An 11,173-nucleotide genomic window follows, 5' to 3' on the forward strand; every position below is an offset into this window, starting at 1 on the left:
CCCCCTCCCCCTCTATATGGGTGTTCCCCTCCCCATCCTCCCCCCATTGCCGCCCTCCCCCCAACAATTACGTTCACTCGGGGTTCAGTCTTGGCAGGACCAAGGGCTTCCCCTTCTACTGGTGCTCTTACTGGGCCATTCATTGCTACCTATGAGGTTGGAGCCCAGGGTCAGTCCATGTATAGTCTTTGGGTAGTGGCTTAGTCCCTGGAGCACTTTTTCTTTTTTTAATATAAATTTGGACATATAGGTCCCTTTAAAATTCTTATTTTGGGGGCTGGAGAGATGACTGTGTGGTTAAGATCACTGGCTATTCTTCCAGAAGATCCAGGTTCAGTTTCTCGCACCCACATTTTTGCTTAGAAATACCTGAAACTCCCAATTCCAGGGATCCAACACCCACTTTTGGCCTCTGAGGACACTGGGCCCAGACATGCAAGCAAGCAAAACACTCAAACGCATAAATTAAACTTAAAAAGTTTAAATCCTTCACCATCCCTGGGACAGGGTCTCATCGTTTAGCCCTGGCTGCCCTGTAGCTCACTCTGTAACTCACAGACACCTGCCTGGCTCCGCCTGAGTGCTGGGATCTAAAGGCGTGCGCCATCACGCCAGCTCTGGCTGCGTATTTTGGCAGTCATGTCTCCAACATTGGTCTCAGAGAGTTTGGAGTGGTCATGTCGTCACAGTTCTTTTGTCAAACCCAGGAACTTTTATATTTTGGGATATTTTTAGTTCTTACTATGTAGCCCAGGTTGGCCTCAAACTCGTGAGTGATTCTCCTGCCTCGGCTTCTCCAGTGCAAGCACCACACTAAGAATACTCAGCCCCAAGCCTGGGAATTTGCTTCACCCTACCCACATCCTTCATAGATAAGGAAACCAAAGTTCAGAGAAGGTGAGTCACCTTCTGAAAGCTGCACAGCTCCAGCGTGGACTGTGAACCTGGGCTTCCCAAGAGGCTACAGGGGCTCCTTCAGGCATCCCACCCCACTTCTCCTCTAGGTTCTGTTGCTGGCACCTTGCTAGCCCTCCGGAGAGACCGTCTTGTTGCTTTCCCTGTCCACCCTCTCCCATCCTTCTTCCAGAGAAGGGGGCCAACCGGAAGGCTGCTCATGCTAGGAAGTTCCACCCACGTGAGAAAGCAAGAGCCAGGGATTCTGGGCAGCCCATGGCTTTAGGAGAAACTGAAACTGGGTGTGCTGGGGGAGGAGTGGTCACTGGGGATTTAAGGAGCCACCACTTCCTTGGGCCTCATAGGGCACTGGGAGGGGACAGCTGCTTAGGGGACACCCAGGACCGGACTGAACCTCTGTTCCCCTTGCCTAAGCCATGCAACTCTGTGGGAGTGGAGTGCTGCTGACTGGGACAGTGAGTACAGGGGACTAGGAAAGAAAGGTTTTGGAGAGAAAGCAGCCAAGGGTCCCAGGGCCCAGACAAGGAAAGATGCAGTAAGGTCACCATGATCTGTGTGACCTGGGACTGGACTCCACACTCCCATCTCGGAGTTTTGTTCTTCCTGGGCATTGGAATGAGACCTTCCTTGGCTCTCTCACTGCAGACCAGCCTCCAGCTTTGAACTTGGACCCTGCTTACTGCTTCTTCTCAATTCATTTGTTCTCACCTTGCAGTCTTTTCCAGATCCTTCCCTTCTCTCCCCAGTCTCTCGAATCACAGCTGCCTTCTTTCCTCACTGACTTTCCCTAGCCTCTATTCTGGTCCTCTGGGGTCTGAAGTTTGCCCTGGGGAAGATATAGCCACAGTCCAAGGGACATGCAGTCTTCGGCCACAGTGACTGGAGTCTTGCCTGAGGTGGAGTGACAGACAGGGTCCAGCTAGCTCTAGGCTTTTTTTGGCTTCAGGTTCCATTTAAGTTTTGTGGTCTTCAGGGTTGGAAGGCTCAGAGTTATCAGCAGCAGTCCTCTCCCTGTCAAATGGACTCTCCATTAATTCTAGGCAGCTGCCCCACTTCAGTGTGAGCATGGAGACTTGTAGACCTCTTCTGTGCCAGGCAGATACTCTTCAGGTAGGTGCTTTGTTTGAGAAAAGACCTCATGTATCCCAGGCTGGTTTCAAATTCACTATGTAGCCAGGTCTGGCCTGTGCTAATCCTTCCATTGGAATTACAGTCAGGCACCACTACGTCTGGCCATTTTGCCTAGTTTTCATTTGTTTGTTGTTTTTCTCCTCCTTCTTTTCCCCTACCTCTGTGCCCTTCTAGCTTAGTGCCTGGTACATAGTAGGTGCTTAATAAATGTTTGTTGAAGGGATGGGTGGATAGCATAGTCAGTGCAGTCTTGTAAGCATGAAGACCTGAGCTTGGTCCATAGCATCATCCATTTAAACCTCTGGTTGGGTACCAAGCGCTGTAACCTCCTCACTGGGACAGGAATGCTTGCTGACCAAGCAGTCTTTTTTTTTTTTTTTAAGATTTATTTATTTATTATAAGTACACTATAGCTGTCTTCAGACACACCAGAAGAGGGCATCAGATCCCATTACAGATGGTTGTGAGCCACAATGTGGTTGCTGGGAAGTGAAGTCAGGACCTCTGGAAGAGCAGTCAGAGCTCTAAACCACTGAGCCATCTCTCCAGCCCTGACCAAGCAGTCTTATTGGTGAGCCCCAGGCCAGTGAGAGACCGTCTCAAAAACAAACAAGGTGGGAGCTGGAGAGATGATCCACCCGTTAGGGGCACTTACTGCTCTTGGAGAGGACCAGAGAGTGGTTCCCAGACCCTTCCCAGGGCAGCTCACAACCAAACCACCTGTTACTCCAGCTCCAGGGGACTCAACACCCTCTTTTGGTCTCCAAGGGCACGTACACTCACATGCACACACAGGTCACCACATATGTACACGACTTAAAAAAATTAAAATAAGGTGGATGGCTTCTGAGCATAAATGATTCCTGAGGTTGCCCTCCTAACACAACACACACACACACACACACACACACACACAGAGAGAGAGAGAGAGAGAGAGAGAGAGAGAGAGAGAGAGAGAGAGAGAGAGAGGAAATTAAATGTGGGCTGGAGAGATGGCTCAGCCGTTAAAGGCTAGGCTCACAACCAAAAATATAAGAGGAAATTAAATGTTATGTAAGTAAGTGAATACCAGGTCTTTGAGACTGAGTTGAGGACAAGTGCATGGAACCATATCAGACCCTGATCCTGCTGCCTTTGTGGAGTTCTGGACTGGGAAGATCATAGAAATGGCAGCTCACTCTGGGGTGTCTACTCCCAGCTTCTCTCCTCCACTTCAGCTTCTCTCTTCCACTGTCTGTGGACAGTTGGGAAAACGCCTCCATTATACCACTGAGATTATTATGCTCAGGAAAAAGTCAATCAATGCTAACTTTTGAGAACGTGTGTTTGAGGTTGCTATGGTCTGGGTTCAAATCCCACCCGCGCTGCTTATGTAAGCTGTAAGCTGGTCGCTGGGTAGGGCTGGCTTTACTGTAAGGAGTACAGTGTCTTTAGGAGGACTGTTGGCGCATGGGAGGAGACAGACTTTGGGAGAACAGGGCTTCTCAGGACTAGACTTGAGAGACAACGTTCCAAGTAGCTGATCAAGGTAGAGGGGGCAAGCTGCTACCAGAACCCTAGAACCCCTGTCTCCTGCCTCCTAGGACCTCGAGGAGTCTCAGAAACAGCTGAAGAAGAAGCAGAAGAACCGGTTGGCTGCCCAGCGCAGCCGGCAGAAGCACACCAGTAAGGCGGATGCTCTACACCAGGTAGGGATGGCCTTGCTCTTGGTTCAAAAGACTGAGTAACTGACACAGAATTGTCCTTCTCTTTCTTCTTATCTATTTTGAAAATTTGTGTATATGAGTGCTCTGTCTGCATTATACACCTACATTCCAGAAGAAGACATCAGATCATGTTATAGTTGTGAGCCATCCTGTGGGTGCTGGGAATTGAACTCAGGGCCTCTAGAAGAGCAGCCAGTGCTCTTAACTGCTGAGCCATCTCTCCAGCCCCTCTCTTTCTTTTTAAAAGTTTATTTTAGGGGTTGGGGATTTAGCTCAGTAGTAGAGCGCTTGCCTAGCAAGCGCAAGGCCCTGGGTTCGGTCCTTAGCTCCGAAAAAAAAATTTAAAAGTTTATTTTATTTTATGTGTATTGGTATTTTGCCAGTGTTTATATCTGTGCACAACATGTGTGCCACGCTCATGGAGACCAAAGAGGGCAGAAGATCCCCTGGACTAGGGTTACAGGCTGTTGTGAGCCCCCGTGTAGGTGCTGGGAATAGAGTCTGCTCCCTCAGGAAGAGCAGCCAGTGCTCTTAACCAATGAGCCATCCCTCTAGGCCAGAACAGAGTTTCATTTAGCTCATGGTTCTAGGGACAGGGAACCAGTTCCATCGTGACCCAGCATCGGCCCAGCGGGTAGTGAGAACCTCTTGGAGAGGCAAGGCAAAGCAAGGACATGACAGGGTGTGGGAGGAGCATGCCAGAAACATAACCCACTAACCCACAAGTGGATCAGTCCACCCTTCCCAGTGGCCTTCCTTCCACACTGTTCCCTTGCATCCATTAACTCGGGAGTAGATTGGTCATCCTTTACAGTAGCCTTCTCTTACATCTCCCACACTGCTTCTCTCCTGAGACTGACTCCATGTGCCACCGAGACGGCGCTGAATTGTCCCATTCCATTCTGCTTGCAATCACCTACAGCAGGGCCTGGCAGGGAAAAGAGGCCTCATAATTTACTACAGAGCAAATGACAGCATCAGGATAAGGAGCTCTGGAAACACACCGTGGGGGAGGACACGGGCCGCCATCCCATCCACCACAGACAGGCTTTAACAGCACAGCTCAGCGTCTGTCTGGTGTTCTGGATGCTGGGAAACACAACTGCAGACCAGGGTCATGGTACTGGACCAGTGCCATCGCCGAGCTACATCTCCAGCCCATTATTTGTTTGTTTGTTTACTGGATTTTAATTGATGTAAGTGTGAGAGGGGCATATTACCACAGCGTGCGTGTGGAGGCCAGAGGGCAACTCTGTGGAAGCAGTTTTCTCCTTTCATGTTTGCACGACTCCTGGGATCAAACAGGCCATCAAGCTTGTGTGGCAAAGCTCCTGTCCCTGCTGAATCTCCTCACTAGACCAACTTAACTTTTATTTGTTTGTTTGTTTATATATTTATTGAGACAGGCTTTCTTTGTCTAGCCCTGGCTCTCCTGGAATTCACTCTGTAGACCGGGCTGGCCTGGAACTCACAGAGAGCTGCCTACCTCTGTCTCTCAAGTGCTGGGATTAAAGACATGCATTACCATGCCTGTCTTATTTTATTTTTAATTATGTGTGTGTGTGTGTGTGTGTGTGTGTGTGTGTGTGTGTGTGTCTATGTGCTTGTAGGTGCAGTGCCCACGGGGGCCAGAGATGTCAGAGGCCCCTGCAACTGGAGTTACAGGTGGTTGTGAGCTGTCTGAGCTGGGCGCTGGGAGTTGTAGTTGGGTCCTCTGGAAGACTAGTTCACGGCCTTAACCACTGATCTGCCTCCGTCTCTCTGGTGCCAACATGCCTAGTCTATGTGCTGCTGAAGGTTGATTTTAGAACTTCATTATGCCAGGTGAACACCCTGCCAACCGAGCTATGCTCCCAGCCGAGGCAGAAAAACCCGCTCTGGGGCTGCAGAGAGGGGTCAGCCGGCAAGAGCACTTGCTCGACCTCATAGATTCACACAGTGGAAGAAAAAAAGAACCGACTCCTGAAAGTTGTCCTCCAACCCCCACACCTGCACTGTAGCCAGATGTGCCCACATACTCATGCACACACAAAATACACGCATAAATAAAGTACACTTTCAATCTCTGTAAGGAAAATAAATGGCCTTTCCGTCTTTAGAAACCATTGCACAAATGGGGCCGCTGAAGGCTCTGAGGCCTTTCAGAATGGAGGCCATGGCTATACCACATGTCATGTGGAACGCCCTTGAAGCGTCTCCTTTCAAAATGTCCACAAAGGGGACCGAAGGAGGCTGAGTTATTCAGACTTACAAGATGTGGAAATAAAATCCTCTCCTCACCTTTGCCATTACCAACACCGTAAATGGCACTTAGAAGTGCATTTATGGAAGGAGGCGAGGTGTACATAGAACGCCTGATCTGTGACTGCATGCAGTGGGAGGAGAGCACTTACCACCAGTAGGCCTCTGATCCTCACACATGGGTCATGCCACACGCCACTCCCTCAAAAATGTTTAAAAAAAAAAATAGAAGCACAGTTTTTGCATGATGGCACATGCCCCAATGGGTTCTACTCCAGGAGGGTCGGTAGCCTTACAACGAGAGGTGGATGGGCAGCTTGGTATGAGCCTGTGATCCTAAGGTTTGGGAGCTAGAGTCCGGAGGATCAGGAGTTCAAGGCCAACTTGGGCTATATGCAACTTTCCCCCAAACAAAATGGCATGTTGATGGTTGTCCTGTGGGTTCTCAGAACGCGGCATTTAGAAGAATAGAGCTTAGAAAATGCTAACTCAGGGATACCCGCCACCTATGCAACTGTACCCTGAATCCCTTAGAGTGTCTTATTGGTGCTTTCTGGGGACCCGGAGGCTGAGCCCTGGCCTTTAGTAGACTTTAGGTTAGTAGACTTAAGGTATTCATGAAAGAGTGACCTTGAAGTTGCCCTATAAAGGCCTTATCAAGAGCAGTGTGGAGGCAGGGTTCCAAGCATCCTGGTAGAGGAGACAGCAGTCAAGCAGATCCCAGTGGGAGGGGAGAGGGAGGAGGGCAGGAGTTAAGAGAGAAGCTTTGAGGCCCACAACAGTGCATTCAGAACCTGGAGTCTTGGGAACCTTTAATGGCTTTCAGGCCCACACTTAATGGCACAGGAGGGCATGGCGACTCATGTCTAGAATCTCAGAATTTGGGAGGCTGAGGCAAGGCAGAAGGTCCACAGCAAGTTCAGGGTTAGCCTGAGCTATAGAGGAAGACCTTGTCTCAAAAAAAGCTGGATACTGGGAGATGCTTTAGTAGGAAATGAGAAGTTATTTCTCTGCTGGTGAAATGAGCCAATTCAGGCCGGATTATATTGTATTGAATACAGGCTTATTGGGAAGCTGCTCTTGGTTGAGTTCAGTGGCCCCAAGGACAGAGACCAGGGAAGTCACCATGGTGGGGGAGGGGCCGTAGAAACAGAAAGTGTACTCACAGAGAGGAGAGAGAAGGAAGGAGGGAGGAGACCAAATATCTGGATTATTTAGGGAAGAGGCTCTAGGGGGAAGGGCAGCCTAGCCCCTGGGCTGGAAAGTTCAGGGCAGGCAGTGCCTGGTAGGGCCTGAGGCCTGGGAGAACCGGGAGGCCAGGTCTACTTTGATAGGTAAGAACCCTTGCTACTGAAAGTGATCTCAATCCGGAGGTTTCTACCCTGCGTTTGACCATTCAGTTTCTGGATAAAAGACACAAAACCTTTACATTTATAATAAACCTTAAGGAGCGTAGAGCTGGGCAGATATCTTCCCTCTAGGGTATTTCGTCTAATTTCCTAGCAATAAACCAGAGTTACATGTTGCTGTGTTCCACCTGGGCTGCTATTAATGCCAATTGGCCAGACATCATGGTCATGTTTTGGAATTTCTTACCCCATGGTGTCTTCTGCTCTCTCCACCTTCTCTCTCTCCTCCTTGTGGTCCTCAGAGCCCAAGCCCCGAACACCAAACCCTGCCTGTCTCAATTCTGTCCAGCTACAGGCTGTAGCATCTTTATTCACCAATCAGGGATAACTTGGGGGACAAGGTCACATAGCCTCACTTGGGTCTTGTCCCTGGAGGCACCCAAGGTGGGTGGGGAGTTAGGGGCAGAATTTAGCATCACAATACACAGCAAAAGATCAAAGCTCAGCCTCTCGGGTTTTGCAAGCCCTCCCATCATGCTTTGCAGCTTTGATCTCTAATACCATCTTAAAAAGGCTGGGTGTGTCATTAGAGGCAGAGATAAGCACATCCCAGGAGCTTGCTGGCTAAAACGTCCAGCTTCAGGGTTCTGGAGAGATCCAGACTCAAAGGAATATGAGGCAGAGAGCAAGAGAGGAAGATACCCAGTGTCTTCCTGTTACCTCCTTATTTGTTTATAGTGGCCCCTCCCCAACCAAAGATACAGTCCAAATCCATCAAACAAGGATACTGTGACTGAATGGGCCAATGAAGTGTTGGGTTAGGGATAGGGCAATTCGAAGCCAGGTTGAGATCCCTGGTGAGAAATGGTGCTTCCCAGAAGAGCCATACTGGGCTTTTGTGGCAAGGTCACAGCTCAGTGGGGATGTGGGGTAGAGTACCACAGCCAAGAGCTTCTATCTGGATATTTGTATCCTACAGCAGTGAGAACCCCAGATAGGGTGGTCCTGATGCTGACATCCCTCCCTGCCACCCGTTTCTCCTCCAGCAGCACGAGTCCTTGGAGAAACAAAACCACGCCCTTCGGAAGGAGATCCAGGCCTTGCAGTCTGAGCTGGCAAGATGGGGCCGGACACTGCATCTGCATGAACGACTGTGCGGAGTGGGCTGTGGTCCATGCCCTGCTCTGCTGCCCTCTGGATGCCCAGTCCAGGCCAAGCAACTCTCAGGACAACCTGCCCCTCATGGATACCATGGCTGCCAGGAACAACTGTTCCAGACTCCTGGCTCCTCTCCCCGAGCCCAGCAGCTCTCTCCAGGCCCATGCTATCATGAGTCTCCTGGCCTCCTCCCTTTCCCCCTGCCCTCACTGTCCTCGGACCCTCTCATGGTGAGGACACCTCTAGCCCAGCTATCCCCCAGCCCTGCCCTGTCTGCATTATCATCTGGTTCCAGCCGGCTGGGGTCTTTCTCTAAGTTTGATGCCCTCATACCCAGTCCCCCAGACCAGCTGGTCTCTCCACAGCGCCTCAGGCTGGAGCAGCCCACCAGTGGGAGGCTGGCATCCTCCGACTCTCCAGCTGCTCTAGGACCAGAGCGTCCACAGAACGGAGAGCATTTGCCTACACAGTCTGGCTCCCCGACTCATTGGCAGAAGTCACCTGTGGACCCTAGCCCACAAGCCCTCACAGCCTTCCCCCTGCTCTCTTCTGCAAAAGTCCACTTCTAGCCTATGTCTAGAGAGGGGCTGCCTTACCTGGGTTCCTGAGGTAGCCTGAGCACCCAAGCAGCTCCTCCATTTCCATTCTTCCTGAGTTACTACTGAGTGCCTGCCTACCACTGTGGACCACACAAAGCCATCCTGCCCCTCACCACCACAAAGGATGATGGGAGGACCAAGTGCAAGAACCTTGAACCTGACTGGAGCACGGTCTGTGTCCTTGGCAGCATTCCCAACTCTGCACAGTACCTGTACACTACCGTCGGGCTCTCCCAAAATGGCTCCTTCATGTCTCTTGGGACTACTGGGGCCATGACAGCTAGGAGAGTAAGTAAGATCTCTGAAAGGGTGGTCATTCACAGCAGCCCCAAGTGCCTTGAGCTCTTCACCAGGTTTTCACACATGGAACTGAGTGAGACGGTGTGTCAGAAGTGGACCCACTCCTGCATCAGAGCACACATCTCGGCACATAGGATGGTAAATACAGTTTTCCCCACCTCTTTGCTTTGCCAGGTTGTTGGAGACTGGTTACACTCTTGGCTTAAAAAATATGTATATATATATATATATATATATATATGTACAAACGAACGAACTGAGCGTAGTGGTGCGCTTCTTCAATCCCAGCACTCAGGAGACAGAGGCAGAGGCATCTCTGTGAGTTCCAGGACTGCCTCATCCACATCACTCCATGCCAGCCAGGGTGGTATGGAGAGACTCTGTCTCAAAAAACAAAAAGCCAACAAAATTATGTGTATGAATGGTTTTGCCTGTGTGTGTGTGTGTGTGTGTGTGTGTGTGTGTGTGTGTGCGTGCGTGCGCGCGCGCGCGCGCGCACGCACCGCATGCATACTTGGTCAGAAAAGGTCATCAGATCTCCTGGGAATAGAGTTACAAATGGTTTGAGCCACCAGGTGGGTGCTCAGAATTGAACCTAGGTCCTCTGCAAGAGCAAGTGGTGTTAGCCCTGAGACAATTCCCAGGCGCATACACTCTTAACTGGTAAAACCATGGGGTCTTCAAAAACAAAGAGTAGGCTGGGTGATTGCTCAGTGGATAAACTGCCTTCCCTGCAAGCCTCCAATTGGTGTTTGAGCCCTGGAAGGCTCACAGTGGGAGGGAGAACTGACTCCACAACATTGTCCTCCACGCTTTTCCAGAAGCCTTCACACATGTGTCCCCAGCCCCAAACTAATTTTACTTTTTAAAAGAAAATAAAAAAACAAGATCTAGAATCTTCAGAGAGGCATTCCTCATAGGCTGCATAACCCAACCTATTTCTGATAGCATTGGTGAGGGAACAGGCCTGGAATAGGCCGGGCAATGGGGAGATGCTCAGTGGGTAAAGCACTTGTCCACGAGTAAGGACAGAGTTAAAATCTCCAGAGCCTGAACAAAGCCAAGCCTCGGAGTGTGTGTCTGTGGCCCTGTATCCTCAATTGCAGGATGTAAAGCAGACATAGAAGAGCCCTGGCGTATGCAGTATAGAGCAAGAGATCCTACGTCAAACAAGGTGGACCATGAGGATGAACATCCAAGGTTGTCTACACACACACACACACACACACACACACACAAAAAAAAAAAAAAAAACAGAAAAGAAAAGCTGAGATGAGATGGATTTGCTCAGGCATGTTAGTTATCAGGGTTCTCATTGAGTGGCGGACTTGTCCAGGAACTCACAGTGTAGCCCAGGTTAGCCTTAAACCTGCATCAGTCCTCCTGCCTCGGTGTCCCAATTGCTAAGGGGACCAGAAGCTGCTAGATGGGCCAAGAGGGCAACCCTCGATCTTCTGTTCAAACATGAAAGGACTGTCCTTAGATCACTGCTCATTTGGCAACTACTTAAGAGCTTCTAAGAATAAAGAATATTCTGGAGGGCCAGCCAGATGGCAAAGGCGCTTACTCGCCGTTTAAGGCTGGTGACCGGAGTTCCACACAAAAGTAGAAGAGTCCAGGAAGTTGTCTTCATGTCTCTACGGTGTGCCATGGTGCAGCACACACCCCCACATCACACCTGCACCCTAAAAAAGTGCTTGGTAGATTGTTAAATGAGAGGAGATGATGTTTGCAACATTGTAAGCAGAAAAGCTAGAATCTAGCCCTAGAATTG

At 50.1% G+C, this 11,173-nt stretch overlaps 1 protein-coding gene across 3 annotated transcripts; it reads left to right on the forward strand.

Moving 5' to 3' along the window:
* Nucleotides 1-1,255: 1,255 nt before the first annotated feature.
* On the forward strand, nucleotides 1,256-10,949 carry Batf2 (basic leucine zipper ATF-like transcription factor 2). 3 transcript variants are annotated; one of them, XM_087563307.1, is made up of 4 exons: nucleotides 1,258-1,370; nucleotides 1,956-2,025; nucleotides 3,630-3,734; nucleotides 8,389-10,949. In XM_087563307.1, exons 2-4 carry the CDS (start codon nucleotides 1,981-1,983, stop codon nucleotides 9,067-9,069), a joined length of 831 nt encoding a protein of 276 aa, XP_087419433.1. In that variant the 5' UTR covers nucleotides 1,258-1,370; nucleotides 1,956-1,980; the 3' UTR covers nucleotides 9,070-10,949. The 3 variants fall into 3 exon arrangements, with proteins under 3 accessions (NP_001387746.1, XP_087419433.1, XP_087419439.1); NM_001400817.1 differs by lacking the exon at nucleotides 1,956-2,025 and having other exon boundaries at nucleotides 1,256-1,370; nucleotides 8,389-9,562; XM_087563313.1 differs by lacking the exon at nucleotides 1,258-1,370 and having other exon boundaries at nucleotides 1,888-2,025.
* Nucleotides 10,950-11,173: the final 224 nt, after the last annotated feature.

The sequence above is a fragment of the Rattus norvegicus genome, chromosome 1 (genome assembly GCF_021556685.1).
Source record: "Rattus norvegicus strain SHRSP/BbbUtx chromosome 1, alternate assembly SHRSP_T2T, whole genome shotgun sequence".
In the NCBI taxonomy this organism is placed as follows: Eukaryota; Metazoa; Chordata; class Mammalia; order Rodentia; family Muridae; genus Rattus; species Rattus norvegicus.